This window comes from Bos indicus, chromosome 18 (genome assembly GCF_029378745.1).
Source record: "Bos indicus isolate NIAB-ARS_2022 breed Sahiwal x Tharparkar chromosome 18, NIAB-ARS_B.indTharparkar_mat_pri_1.0, whole genome shotgun sequence".
Lineage (NCBI taxonomy): Eukaryota > Metazoa > Chordata > Mammalia > Artiodactyla > Bovidae > Bos > Bos indicus.
Window position 1 is genome coordinate 56,870,369 of NC_091777.1, and position 14,061 is coordinate 56,884,429.

At 53.1% G+C, this 14,061-nt stretch overlaps 1 protein-coding gene and 1 long non-coding RNA gene across 14 annotated transcripts in view; one reads left to right on the plus strand and one right to left on the minus strand.

The window, feature by feature from the left end:
- VRK3 (VRK serine/threonine kinase 3) overlaps positions 1–14,061 on the minus strand; it is a 35,925-nt gene that overhangs the window by 13,544 nt on the left and 8,320 nt on the right. For all 13 annotated transcript variants that reach the window (XM_070772204.1, XM_070772209.1, XM_070772203.1 and 10 more), the window contains 5 exons: positions 13,644–13,838; positions 4,575–4,639; positions 3,261–3,327; positions 1,622–1,706; positions 1,245–1,350 (listed from right to left, as the gene is read on the minus strand). In XM_070772204.1, coding sequence (XP_070628305.1) covers positions 1,245–1,350; positions 1,622–1,706; positions 3,261–3,327; positions 4,575–4,639; positions 13,644–13,838 — 518 coding nt within the window. The remainder of the gene's footprint in view (positions 1–1,244; positions 1,351–1,621; positions 1,707–3,260; positions 3,328–4,574; positions 4,640–13,643; positions 13,839–14,061) is intronic.
- On the plus strand, positions 5,111–12,900 carry LOC139177301 (uncharacterized). The gene is made up of 2 exons (XR_011561790.1): positions 5,111–5,299; positions 6,934–12,900. It is a non-coding gene; the product is annotated as an uncharacterized lncRNA (long non-coding RNA).

Sequence of the window (14,061 nt, forward strand, 5' to 3'; positions counted from 1 at the left end):
TCCTCTGGTCACTGCTGAGCCTCCACACCAACCGCAGCTCCTGCCTTTCACCCTTGACACATCACACGGCAAACACTGCATGTCATACCTTTGGGACCCATCCTGCCAGCTGTTTATTTATATTTCTCATTTAATTTATTTTTATTTATCTTTGGCTGCCCTGGGTCTTCACCACTGTATGAGGGCTTTCTCTACTTGTGGCAGCCGAGGGCTACTCCTTGCTGCAGTGCCCAGGCTTCTCACTGCGGTAGCTTCTCTTGTTGAGGCGCACAGGCTCTACAGCGTGGGCTCAGTAGCTGCGGTGCACGGGCTTAGCTGCCCTGCATGGCATCTGGGATCTTCCCGGACCAGGATCGAACTCACGTCCCCCGCGCTGGCAGACAGCGTCTTAGCCACTGTGCTACCAGGGGAGTCACTGTGTGTGTATCTGGCTGTTCCGGGTCTCACATGTGGCAAATGGGATCTTCGTTGTCACATGCGGGGTCTTTAGTTGCGGCATGCGAACTCTTAGTTGCAATATGTGGGATCTAGTTCCTGGAGCAGGGATTGAACCCGGGGGGGCCCCTGCGTTGGGAGGGAGGAGCCTTAGCCACTGGACCACCAGGGAAGTCCCGCTCCAGCAGTTTAAGTTAGGTCCTCTTCTCCGTCACAGCATGGGGACACTTCTCTCCAGAGCACTTTTCACTACTGGTGCAACTGTGGCTTAAACTCACCCTGTCCCAGCAAACATAGAAACCATGTCTGTGCTGCCCCGCACTGCACTCCCAGGCCCTGGGACGGTATCTGACACTCAGCAGGGACAGCATAAATATTTCATGGAAGGATGGATGGAGGAAGGAATGAATGACAGATGTCCTGTGCGCTCTCCCCAACACGAGCCTTTGCCTAAGCTACTTCCTTGGGCTAGAACGCTCTCCCCATGCATTTCCACTCCCATTCTACCCAGCACCTTGCTATTCTCCACTCTTGGCTTAGAAATAAACTCCACCAGGAAGCACAACCAAACCCCTCAATTTAGGCTGGGACCCTTCCTCAAACTCCCACAGCCTCCTGAACATCCCTCATGGCAATACTTATCACTCTGGTTCTAATGGTCTGGGGTTCAGCTGTGTCAGTCACCCTGCATGCCCCAGTGCCCAGCAGGGGCAGATGCGGGCTGAATGTGTCAAAGGGCAAACAGACTGATAAACTAGGACCCGGGGCAGCATGCCCTGGATGGGAGCCTGAGACCCTCCAGTACCTACCAGCCGGCAGGCCATCTGGAACACAGACCTCACCGACATCACGTGCTTTGGGAAGTCATCCAGGATCGACTGAAGGCTCCTCCCCAGGGTGGGAAACACCAAGAACCTGGAAGACACGGGCGTCCCAGGAGGTGGGAGAGAGGACCGGGGCGGGGACAGAGTATCATTCACCAAGGAGGGACTCTGGCTGGGGACTACCAGGTCCCAGTCCAGGGTGAGATGAAGGGTTGGATGGGTGGGGGATAGGTCTGGCTCAAAGCTGCGGGAGGAAGGAAGCGACTAACTGGCCAGTGGCTCTAGGGTCCCAGCCACACCTGGGCATGAGACAGAGAGACAGGAAGCAGCCAGCAAAGCGAGTGCCAGGTGAAGTGACTCACCTGTACTTGTCCTGGTGAACGCCGAAACCGATGCAGGTGGGGATGGCCAGCTGGGGGATTGAGTACAGCTTCTTCCACTTGTTCACTGCGGGAGGTAGGGGCCAGAGAGATCAGGGCCCTCCTGGCCCCACACCCACAGCAGACCACAGCCCATTCTGAGACTTGAAGCAGAATGCACCTGAGTCCCGGCCAGACCCTGGGTCTCCTGGTTAGAGACATTGTTTCTCTGGGTGGGTGAGGGCTAGGGGGGAATGATGGCGGGTGTGAAGGTGGTTTTGAGAAAGCACTGACAAGTCTGGAGTGAATGGAGTGGGGAAGAGTGACCGTGTAACCCATGAATTCTCACACAGAGCTAATGAGATCGGGAAAAGTGTAAACTGGTCACTGTGTCACTAGATGTCTGACCACCTTTCAGGATCTCAGCTGGATGGTAGACATGGAGCAGTGTGCGGATGAAAGTTTAATAACTGGGTTGTTCAGGAAAAAAAATAGCCCTGATTTATGTTTGTGGACTTTCGTGGTGTAAATGTTTCCCAGTACAGCCAGTTACAAGCTACCAATGTGGTATCACCAAAGATAGAGAGTTGGGGTGAGAGGCAGTAGCATGCCCTTATATGGTATTTCCAACACACGGATACAGTGAATGGAAGCAACTTCAAGGGATAGATAATAGGGACTTCCCTGGTGGTCCAGTGGTTAGGGCTCCGTGCTTTCACTGCCAGGGTCCAGTTCAATTCCCGGTCAGGGAACTAAGATCCTACATGCCACACAGTCTGGCCAAAAAAAAGCACAGATTATAGATGACAGGTAATGGAAAATGTAGACAAATAATAAGGAAGTGATAAGCTTCGAGTGCTTATTACCCTTGCTCCTCTCTTTTTTACATTTTATTTCTGGCTGTGTGGGATCTTGGTTGCTGTGAGGTCTTTGCTCTAGTTGTGGCGAGCTGGGGCTCCTGTCTGATGTGGAGCACAGGCTCTACGGTGCGGGCTTCAGTAGTTGCGGTTCCCGGGCTGTAGAGCACAGGCTCAGCAGTGGTGGTGCACGGGCTTAGATGCTCTGCAGCGTGGGGGATCCTCCTGGGTCAGGGATCAAACCTGTGTCTCCTGCATTGGCAGGCGGATTCTTTACCACTGAGTCACCAGGGAAGCCCACTCTTGTTCTTAACCTGATTGTAAATTGATATAATTAATTATTTATTTGGCTGTGCCAGGTCTTAGTTGCGGCATGGGAATTCTGAGTTGAAGTGCAGCATTCAAACTCTTAGATGTGGCCTGCGGGATCTAGCTTCCTGGCCTGTGGGATCTAGCTTCCTGACCAGGGACTGAACCTGGGAGTGGTCTTCACCTCTGGACCACCAGGGAAGTCTCTGGTACAGTTAGTTTATGACGGCTGTGTTTTAATAACTGGCTTACAGTATTTTTGAAAACGTAATACTCGGCTCTCAAGAGCTGGGACGATGAGCCAGCCTCAGGCCATGTCTGTTGTCTGTCCCCCGAGGCCCGAAGGGTGATGGGAGCAAACCCGGGCCTTGAATTTCACCCCCACCCTTCCCAAACCTTCAGATTATAGAGCCAGTTGTTCTGACCAAGCTGGTACCGCCAAACTCACCCCACCTGCCCACTTCCCTGAGGAATACCTTGCAAAGGCTTGGCAGCCCGCTGGAAGAAGTTCTGTTCATTGAACAAGCGCCCATCCTTGGCATCCTAGTGGGGGAGGGGAGGGGAAAAGGCTGTCACACTGGAATCTCACAGGCAAGGGCTCCCAGATCATCACTGGCCGTGGGTCATCCCAGGGTAATGCCAGCAACACCCTAGGTTGCTTCATGTGACCACGTATCAGAGACTTTGAGTTACTGCTTAGGTTCTTTTTCTTTTACGACAGGATCCACAAGTTTTCCCTAGATACAGGCCCTTCAGCTAAACACTACATTTTTGCAGTCTCCCTTGCAGCGAGGAATGGCCACACAATCAAGTTCTGGCCAATGGGGATGTGAGCAGAAGAGAGATGGGCAACTTTCAGGTTATGCTCTTAAAGGGCTAGGGCAGGCTCTCCCTTCTCTTCTCCTGTTCCAGCTGGCTGGAATGCAGATGAGATGGCAGGAGCTGGAGCAGCCATTTCAGCCCATGAGATGATTATAGGTTGAAGTTTGGAACAACAAGAGAGAAGGAAACTAACCCTTTGTTTATGGAACCACCATGTCAGCCCTGGGCCACAGCCCCAGACTTTTAAGTGAAAGAGCAATAAAATATTATTTTTGTGTAAGCCATTACTAACATTGGGTCACTTTTCCCAAGCAGTCAACCCAAATACTTTAATTAAATACAACTAGTAAAGCTGGGTTCTTAAGAGCACAGGATCAAAGAGAGCTGAATTCAAATCCCAGCTCTGACATTCATTCATTCTTTCTATAAAGCACCTATTATGTGCCTAGTATTCTTTTGGGTATTGGTGATACAGCAGTGAACAAAGCAACTTGCCCACTGGTGCCCCTGGGCAAGTGACCAAGATTTTATTTTCTCATCTGTTAAATGGGGGCACACGGTAACTATCCTAAAGGTTTGATTATGAACCAGGGCTGGGCACAGAACAAGCTCTCAGCAAGTAGGTGCTATTACTCATCTGTGAGTCTGGCTCCGGAGCCCTCACTCCAAATCACTCACAGGCCCTCCATCTAGATCCAAGGGAGGGCACCTGAACTAGCTGTCCCAGTTTTTGGGTGCTTGTGAAGATCACACGGCCAGAAAACATCCGAGTCAGGTCTTGGGGACCTGACTGCAGCCTCTGGGGGCTCCGTGTCGGAGAGCCCGAGGCCAGAGGAAGGTGTGCCCCGCCCAAGGCCCCACTGCTCCCTGCTGGCCAAGGCTGTGCTCTTTGGCCCGTCCAGCCCAGCCCAGCCCAGCCCTCCCCTCCGCTCCCCTCAGGGCTGCCCACCCCACCTGGGCCCACTCACTAGTTTAAGTGAGAATCTTTGTTTCTGGGGACTTGACTCGCTGCCAGTGGTGGAGTCAGACTCAGCTGTGGATGGACAAAATGAGCGAGGTTATCATCTGCAGGGAAGATGAGGGTCACTGTCCTCCGAGTAATGAGCAGCAGTTGTGGTTAATGAGTTCCCACGGGGTCAAGAGACCCGAACCTTCTCATTTTCAAACAGCTTCTTTCTTTCTACCTCTTTCTCTAATACACAGCTGTGCACACTTGTGGGTTCCCCTAGCGAATCACTGAGCCTGGGGGGTGGTCCTGAAGCCCCTGACTCAGCCGCTGTATGCATGTGTCTGCATATACGGGTGTGTGGCTGAACCACACTGACTCCATCTTGTCAGGGCCATCTTAGGCCCACTCTTCTGCCCCCTCCCCTTTCTTAGCCACTGAGCTTTTGCTTATGAGGAGTGTACCCAAACCAGCTGCGTTACTCATTAACTTTAACTCTTGCCTTCCTCTGAAAACTGGAAGAACACCTTCTGCTGACACAGATGGTTAATGGTTCATGAGGAATAATGGTCATGAGATCCCTGGGGGAGGAACGCCCTGGTTCCTGTTGGCCTAGACGTGCTTCTCCCTCAGTAGCCGGATTCTATCTTTAGCTTCGTCCCTTTTAAATCCCTCTGCACCCCTCTGGCAAAACACAGCGCAGTTGCAAATGCTTCTGGATTGCTGACCACTGAATCCTATCCATATGTAAGTTACCCACGATAATCTTCATAACTGTACTTTATGTTCCTTGTTTTTTTTGGCGGTGCTGGGTCTCAGTTGCCACACTCACACTCTCTAGTTGTGGTGTGTGGGCTCGGAAGTTGCAGGCTTAGCTGCCCCGCAGCACGTGGGAACTTATGCGATCTTAGTTCCCAGACCAGAGATTGAACCCGCATCCCCTGCATTGGAAGGTGGCTATCTTAACCACTGGACCCATAGGAAAGTCCCTCCACTTCGTTTTTCTCTTTTTTAAATCTCAAGGTTCCTTCTCAGGTCAGGGGATACTATTCATTATTCCTGTCTTTTACCACTATATAAGCTCTCTCCCCTTGGGGGAGGGCCCCTGCAGCAGCCTTCAGCCCCTCAGGGATCCCCTGAGCTCCAAGTGCCAGGGCGGCCGGTATGCAAAGGCTGATGGCGGGGGGGGGGGGTGGGGGGGGTATGGGATAGGAAGGCCCAGTGGTGGTGGCCTAGCACAGAACCATACTGAAGGACCACTTCTGCTCCAAAGCCCAGAGCTCCAGCTGAGGCCCCCCTACCCGTTTCTCCCGCTGCGTCCCCACTTCCTTCCCTTCCCATCTTTAGGTGTCGATCTCCCCTGGGGCACTTCCTCGTAAACATTCTTCGAGCTCGGCCCTTTGTGCTTAATTACAGACCCTGCAAGGCTTCTGTCCTGTGCCAGGTGTGCACTTTGCACACATTGTTTCCTTTACGGCTCATGACAGCCCAGGGAAGGTCTGTGTGCTCAGTCGCTCAGTCGCCTCCGACTCTTCTGCGACCCCATGGACTGTGGCCCGCCAGGCTCCTCTGTCCATGGGGTTTTTTAGGCAAGGATACTGGAGCGGGTTGCCATTTCCTCCTCCAGGGGATCTTTCTGGCCCAGGGATCAAACAAGAATCTACTACCATAAAATTATGGTGGTTGTCATTAGCTATATTAAATATATATATAGGCTGCATTGGGTCTTAGTTTCAGTATGCAGGCTCAGCTGCTCTGCGGCATGTGCAATCTTAGTGCCAGGGATAGAACCCACGTCCCATCCATTGGAAGCGCAGTTTTAACCAGTGGACCAATGGGGACGTTCTCATTCTTTTTTTTAAAAAAAGAAACAGAAAAATTTTATCCAAGCCAAATTTGAGGATTACAACCTGGGAAGAGTATCTCAGAAAGCTCTGAGAAATGTTCCGTGTTCCCACTTCACGGATGAGACCAGACAGCTGAAGCTTAGAGAGGCCACGTGACACGGGAGGCTCTGTGCCAGGCAGATCTGGGCTCAAGCCCAGGCCCTCTGTCAGCTCTGTGTGACTTGGTGTCACCCAGGCTCACCCCCTGGGCCTCTCTGCTCCACGTCAGTAAAGCAGGAGCAATGAAGCTCACCCCGGAGAGTGGATGCAACGGTTCAGAGGGCAGGAACAACAGTGGTGCCACTGAGCAGGAATCGCAGCCAGCTTCCTTTTTTCCTGGCTGTGCTGCATGGCTTGTGAGATCTTAGTTCCCCGACCAGGGACTGAACCTGGGCCCTCAGCAGTGAGTGCAGAGTCCTAACCACTGGGCCGCCAGGGAATCCCTCAGTGTCACTTTTTTTTTTTTTTTAATGTTTATTTATTTGGCTATGCCAGCTCTTAGCTGCAGCACGTGGGATCTAGTTCTCTGACCAGGGATGGAACCCGGGCCCCCTGCCTTGGGAGTCTTAGCCACTGGACCACCAAGGAAGGCCCAGCTTCACCCTTCATATGAGCCACTCAATGACCCTCTTCCCAGCCTCAGAGCCCGGCACCAGTCTGGGCATGCCGGGAGCACTCAACATGTGGCAGCTTTTAATATCATCAGCTGAGGGCCCACAGCTGGTAAGTGGCAGAGCGGCCTTGGCCGAGACACAGCTCATTCTGGAGTTTGTGAACTGAACTATCGCCCAGGGTCCCAGGGGCCCTCTGCATCATCCTTTTTTCTCGTCTTCCCCACCCTTCCTAACCACCCAGGCTGCGGTCGTCTAAGACACTGAAATAAAGGGCAGGGAGGTGGTAAAGTGACTGAGAAGCCACGCTTGCCCACAAGAAGCTCCGGCTGGAGCAGGGCGGGAACCGGGGCTTACTGAGTCAAGGCCGAAGGTGACCTGAGCTTGGCCTTTAGGAGGGAAACTTAGGAAGGTGCTGGATCTCAGGGGAAAGGGGGTCCTCCTCACCTGTGAGGAGGGGGCTGGGAGAATCTTTGAGGGGCAACCAGGAAATGGCCGGGGCACCTCGTAGGCATAATAGCAGGATCTGTCTCACAGAGTCACCTCGAGGTCTGAGGGTAAGTACCACTCAATCAACCACTCGATGAAAGCGTTATCCTACGTGCCCAACACTTGGAAGCAGGTAGGAGAGCTGGCAATTTAAATACATTTTCCCTGCACTGCTCTGCAGATTACAAAGGGCTTTTCTCCTCCACTCTTCTAACCATCCCTCCCGCCGACAGCTGGAGAGCCAGCTGCGAAACTCCCATTACAGAAAGGAGCCAGCAGAGACCCAGGAAGGGCAGTGGACATGGCCGAGGCCCCTGGAGAGCCTGGATGTAAACCCCTGGAGCTCCAGATGCTGTGACCTGGGAGACCCCTGATGGATGTATGGAAGGTCCCTACATGTGCCAAAGGCAGACAAGAGTGTGGCAGGCAGGCAGGTGAGAGCCTCCGATCGCTAAGAGACAGGTGACCTTGAACTTGGAGCAAGAATGCCATGCTGGCATCCATCATAACCACAATAACTGAGAATTCCCTGGTGGTCCAGTGGCTAGGACTCGGTATTTCCACTGTGAGGGCCTGGATTCAATCCCTGGTTGTGGAACTAAGATCTTGCAAGCCTCTCAGTGTGGCCAAAACCCCCAATCCCACCCCACCAAAACAAAAACAAAAAAAAAACCAGAATGACAACAGGCAGCACTCATATGCTGCTTGCTGTCTGCATTATTCTACTCATTTAACTCTCCAACGACAACCCTGTGAGGTCAATATTAAAGCTCTCCATTTTGCAGGTGAGCCGGGTTGGGAATCCGCCTTCCAATGCAGGGGACGCGGGTTCGATACCTGGGTGGGGAACCGGGATTCCACATGCCGTGGGGCAACTAAGCCCGTGTGCACGACTAAGACCTGACGCAGCCAAGTGAGTGAGTGAGTGAAAGTCGCTCAGTCGTGTCCGACTCTTTGCGACCCCATGGACTGTAGCCCGCCAGGCTCCTTTGTCCATGGAGTTCACCAGGCAAGAATACTGGAGTGGGCAGCCATTCCCTTCTCCAGGGGATCTGCCCGACCCAGGGATTAAACCCATGTCTCCTGCATGGCAGGCAGATTCTTTACTGACTGAGCCACCAGGGAAGCCCAAGTAAATAAACAAATGTGTGAGTTTTTTTTTTTTTTTTTAAAGAACAGTGATTCCACCTGAGGATTACTAGCCGACGGTCTCTCCGTCTTTGGAAGGTACTCTGGGACAGCCTGACTCAGTGGTTCTCAACGGTGGGTGGTTCTGCCCCCACAGTGGGCATCTGTCAATGTCTGGGGACAGTTCCAGTTGTCATGAGGAGGACAGGGGACTACTGCTCCTGGCAGCTGGTGGGTAAAGGCCGAGGATGCTGCTAGACACCCTACTGTGCACAGGACAGTCCCCACAGTGAACGCCAAGGGTGCTGAGGCTTAGAAACCCTGGCCTAATTTACAAGAGGGTAAACGGCATACTTAAAACGAGCTCTAAGGGACCCCGGGGGGAACCCATGGAAAAGAGAGGCAACAATTCCCCCCAAAGCAGCTGAAACTGAGGACCAGGGAGAGGCTCAGGCATGCTGCTGGGAGAAACACACGGGTGTGTTAAGGGGCTGCAAGTGGAGGTTCTAGAACCACACACTTTGCAGGTGTGAGTAAATTAAGGGCCTTGTGCTGTGGGGCTGTCCCGGAGGATCCAGGGGGGCCCCGGTGTAATCAAGGGCTTTCCAGGTGGCACTAGTGGGTAAAGACCCCGCTGGCCAATGCAGGAGATGTGGGTCCAATCCCTGGGTCGGGAAGATCCCCTGGAGGAGGAGATGGCAACCCACTCCAGTATCCTTGCCTGGAGAATCCCATGGACAGAAGAGCCTGGCGGGCTATAGTCCATGGGGTCTCAGAGTCGGACACGACTGAAGCAACTTAGCACGCACACACACAGGGTAATCACAAGGGTCCTTAGAGGGAGGCAGGGGGAGATCTGACCACAGAGGAGGAGAGGGCGATGTGATGGCAGAAGCAGAGGCTGGGGTGATGTTGCGCTTTGAGGATGAAGGGGCCACAAGCTGAGGAACGCAGGCAGCCTCCAGGAGCTGAACAGGCAAGGAAACGGATTCTCCCCTGGAGCCTCTGGCAGGACCAGCCCTGCCCACATCTTTTTATTTTTTTGGCCACGCCGCAAGGCATGCAGGATCTTAGTTCCCCAACCAGAGACTGAACCTATGCCCCCTACAATGGAAGCCTGGAGTCTTAACCCCTGGACCACCGGGAAGTCCCTCTGCCCATGTCTTAACTTTAGCCCCGTGAGACCGATTTCAGACTTGGGACCTCCACAACCAGAAGAGAATAAATGTGTGCTGTCTTCAGCCATTAAGATTGTGGTGATTTGTGATGGCGGCCACAGGAAGGGACTACAAGGCGTGTATAGGCACAGAGCCGGAGGGTGGGCCTGAACTTGAATCCTAGCTGCTTCTAGGGAGCAGCTCTCCACACACACCGCAGTGAGCAGCTGCAGAAACGGATGTAGAAGCCTCTAGACTGGTCCTCCCAAATTGTGTCAGGGAGACCAGGGAGGGTGATGTTACAATTCAGTGTTTGACAAAGAGAGAGTGCCATCTCACAGGGCTGTTACGGGAGTAAGACGGGAGTAAGACGAGTTGGTGAGTTAACAGACATAAAGGACTTAGCAGGGGGCACCCAGAGGAGGCCGGGAGTGGCGGCTGCTGTAATACAAATCACCATTCTGGTTGCTGCTGTTGTTTTACTGTCAGTTTTCAACTACGTCCTCCCGACTGGTGCAGACTGGCTGAAGCCAGGGGCACCATCCTGGGGTAACACCGCCCTGAAGCACATCCACACGCAGCCCCCCGCCCCACTGTGCCCACGCCAGCACCTGGGCCTGGCACCAGGTGGGTATCTGCAGAAGAATGATGACACTGGCAGGCTGGGAAGGGGTTTGCTCTTTTCATCAAACAACCCGAGCCACGAAGGTGAAGACACGCGGCCCAGAGCCTGACCTTCCACTGCGGGTGCTGGGGTGAGGGCATGGGTGGCTTCCGCCTTCAGACGCCTCCTGCCTTGTGTGCCTTTCTCCCTCTTCCCTCCCTGCCCCCTGGGGCTCTCCCCATCTTTCTCCCTCCAGCTGAGTCTGCCAATCTTGGTTACTGTTGAGCGGCACCACTAACAGACACCTGTGGCTGGGCTTGTCCTTCATGAGGTTCATTACCCTGACCCCACACAGATTGCGCTCTGCACCCAGCGTCCCTCTCCTCCTACACTTTCTGTAGCAGCCTGCATTTCAGAAAGAAGGTCATGGGCTGATAACTTCAGGGACACCACGCCCGGCTGCTGAGCTGCCTGATGTTAGCTGCAGTCGTTTTGAAATTTTGCAAAGAAAGAAAAACAAAAAGGTAAGATCTTCACTGGGATATAAAACCTCTCCCTATTCACCAGAGAGGGGAGCGCAGTTCTTGAAGTGCTTGCCTGCTGTGATAAAGCTAATTCTTCTATTTCCTTCAAACCCTGTCTCTAATTTTTTTTATCCAGCATCGATGGACAGAGGGGGGTCAAGATTTTGGTAACACTCCCTCTATCCTCATCTCACTCCTTCTCATTCAGATTCCCTCCTCTTCCCTCCCTCCCTCCCCGTCTTGTGGTGTAATGCTTATGAAGCCAGAACACCTGGGTTCAAGTCCCAGTTCTGCCACTTTGAGGCCATGTGACCTTGGGTGAGTGGCTTCCCCTCTCTGTGCTCCAGTGGTAGGATGAGGTAACATGAGTGTCTCCCCCTAGCATGGCTAGGAGCAATAAGTGGCCCAGAACAGTGTCCGGCAGGGAGTGCAAGCTCCCGAGTGTCCCTTCACGCTCCCCTCTCTCTCGCCCGTGCCTTCTGTCCCTCCACGCCTAACTCTGCCTCTGCCTGACAAGATCCCTTTACAGTTTTCCAAGCTCACTGCCTCTGTCCCTTCTCGTGCTTTGGGGTCAACAGCCCCAGGAGGCGGGCAGGACACTCTCTCTCACTTTTCCAACGGGGACGCTGAGGGACAGCTGCTTGCCCAGGCTCACTGGGTGCACCAGAGCCGAGCCACGGCTCTATCCGGGTCTGTCTCCAACGCCCAGGCTCTATGGCAGGACAACCGACCTGCCTGCACGAGGCTCAGAACTGCCTGCACGAGTGTCTGCCTGGCACTTCCAAGTCCAAGGTTTCCTCTCCAAATCCAAATTTCTGGCTTTTCCTGACAACTTGGAAGCTCTCTGGAGCCAGGGCTAGTCATTAACACCTCTGGATTTCATTTTCCTCATCGAGAAAACAGGGATGATGACCATACTGACATCATGAAGCTGTTGTGAGAATTAAACTGATTAATGTGAAGCAAACATATGTCCATGTGAAAACCTATACACACACATGTTCACAGCAGCATTATTCATCACGGCCCAAAGTGGACACACTTAAAACCAACCGATAAATAGAACCAGATGTGACACAGACACATCTTATTCAGCCATAAAACAAAAGGCAGTTCTGACAAAGGCGACAGTGTGGGATGGACCTTGAAAACATCATGCTGAGGAGAAGTCAGACACAAAAGGCCACCCAGTGTATCACTTCATTTGCCCGAATTGTCCAGAACAGGCAAATCCATAGAGACATAAAGTAGATTAGTGGCTGCCAGGGGATGAGAGTGACTGTTAGAGGTACAGGGTTTCCTTTTGGGGTGACAGAAACATTCTGGAACTAGATGGCAGTGATGGTTGCACACCATCGTGAATCTGCTAAAACCCACTAAATTGTAGACTTTAAAATGGTGAATTTTATGTTATATGAATTTTATCTCAGTTTTTTAAAAAGGCAAAAAAAAAAATCTCACAAAACCACATAAAGTTCTTACTTAGACAGGGTCTGGGTCTGGAGTATGTACATGGTAAATGTCAGGTTGATTAAGACTAATATTTCCAGCGCAGTTATTTTTTTCTTCATTGAAACAAGGTGTTGGACTGCATTTTTTTGTTTACATGCTGCTGCTGCTAAGTCGCTTCAATCGTGTCTGACCCTGTGTGACCCCATAGACGGCAGCCCACCAGGCTCCCCCTGGGATTCTCCAGGCAAGAACACTGGAGTCGGTTGCCATTTCCTTCTCCAATGGACTGCAGCGCACCAGGCTCCTCCGTCCATGGGGGTTTGTTTACCTACTGACAGTTTTTAAGCTCGGCCCTGCTTCTTCCCCTTCTGCTTATAAAGCCTGGAGCTCCCTCTTTTGCTAATGGTGGAAATTCAAACCACACGAAGCTCTGGCTCATGTAGACTCCTCACCCCCACCTTACCTCTTAACCACAATAAAAACCTGTGCTGGGTGCTTGTCCTTGTTCTTGTAGAGCTGTTCCCTGCCCCCGACCTCATATCATAATGCGAGCAATAAACCCTTCATATTCTCATTCACTGATTCCGACCAACGTTCGGGGGCAGGGTCCATCCTATCTCTGGTGGCAGAGATGGGCTTCTCAGGTGGTGCTAGTGGTAAAGAATCCGCCTGTCAGGGCAGGAGACATAAGAGACGCAAGTTCAATCCCTGGGTCAGAAAGACCCCTTGGAGGAGGGCATGGCAACCCACTCCAGTATTCTTGCCTGGAGAAGCCCATGGACAGAGGAGGTCGGTGGGCTACATTCCATAGGGTTGCAAAGAGTCAGACACAACTGAAGCGACTTAGCATGCATGCATCCATCCTATCTCTGCAGGGCGGACAGAACAGTCATCAGTGTCCTTATCTCCCGGCCACACTGGGCTTGCACTCCCGTGTGAGGACAGGAGCAGCCTCTACACAGGGCACAAGCTCTGTGGTTGGCCATAGTCCCCACCACTCCCAGTCGCCTGGCTCCCCGCCTCCTGCTCCTACCTACTCTACCTGCCGGGTAGCTGCAGGCACCTACGCTGTAGGTGACTACGTCTGCAGTCCCAAATCTACGAGAAAGCTGCCTTGAGGCAGGTCTGCTGCTGGGATACACTTTCATCTCTGTTCTCAGAAAGGGGTTCTCTCCCCTCTGCCTGGGCTCCAAGATGGCCCACCCAGCCCAGCACCTGCCCGCCTGTGCACACAGTGTACCTTCATAGAGAATGCCCTGGTCATCCCTGGTCTGCAGGCATCTCAGCTTCCAGTGCTGCCCACTCTTGTCTGTCAGCACCGTCCCCACTGGCAAAGCCTCCAGTGAGGCGGTCATCCGGCTTCGCTTCAGGGTCTGAGGGCTCTGTCTGGTCATCTGAGGGCTGCTACGGGGAGTTGGGGATCTGCTCAGGTGCCCTGCAGGAGGATGGTCAGAATAAAGCAAAGGCAGCCGTGGGGATGGCAGGGAGCTGTGAGCAGGGAGGGGAGAGGTCAGCTCCAGCCATGGAGAGATGGACTGCAAGGGCAGCCTGTAGGCAGGGCGGCGGGGGAGGATGCTGGGAGGAGGGTCCAGCAAGGGGGATGCAGGCCTGAGCAGAGGCATGATGCCCCACTGGCAGATGACCCTCCTCTCCCCTCA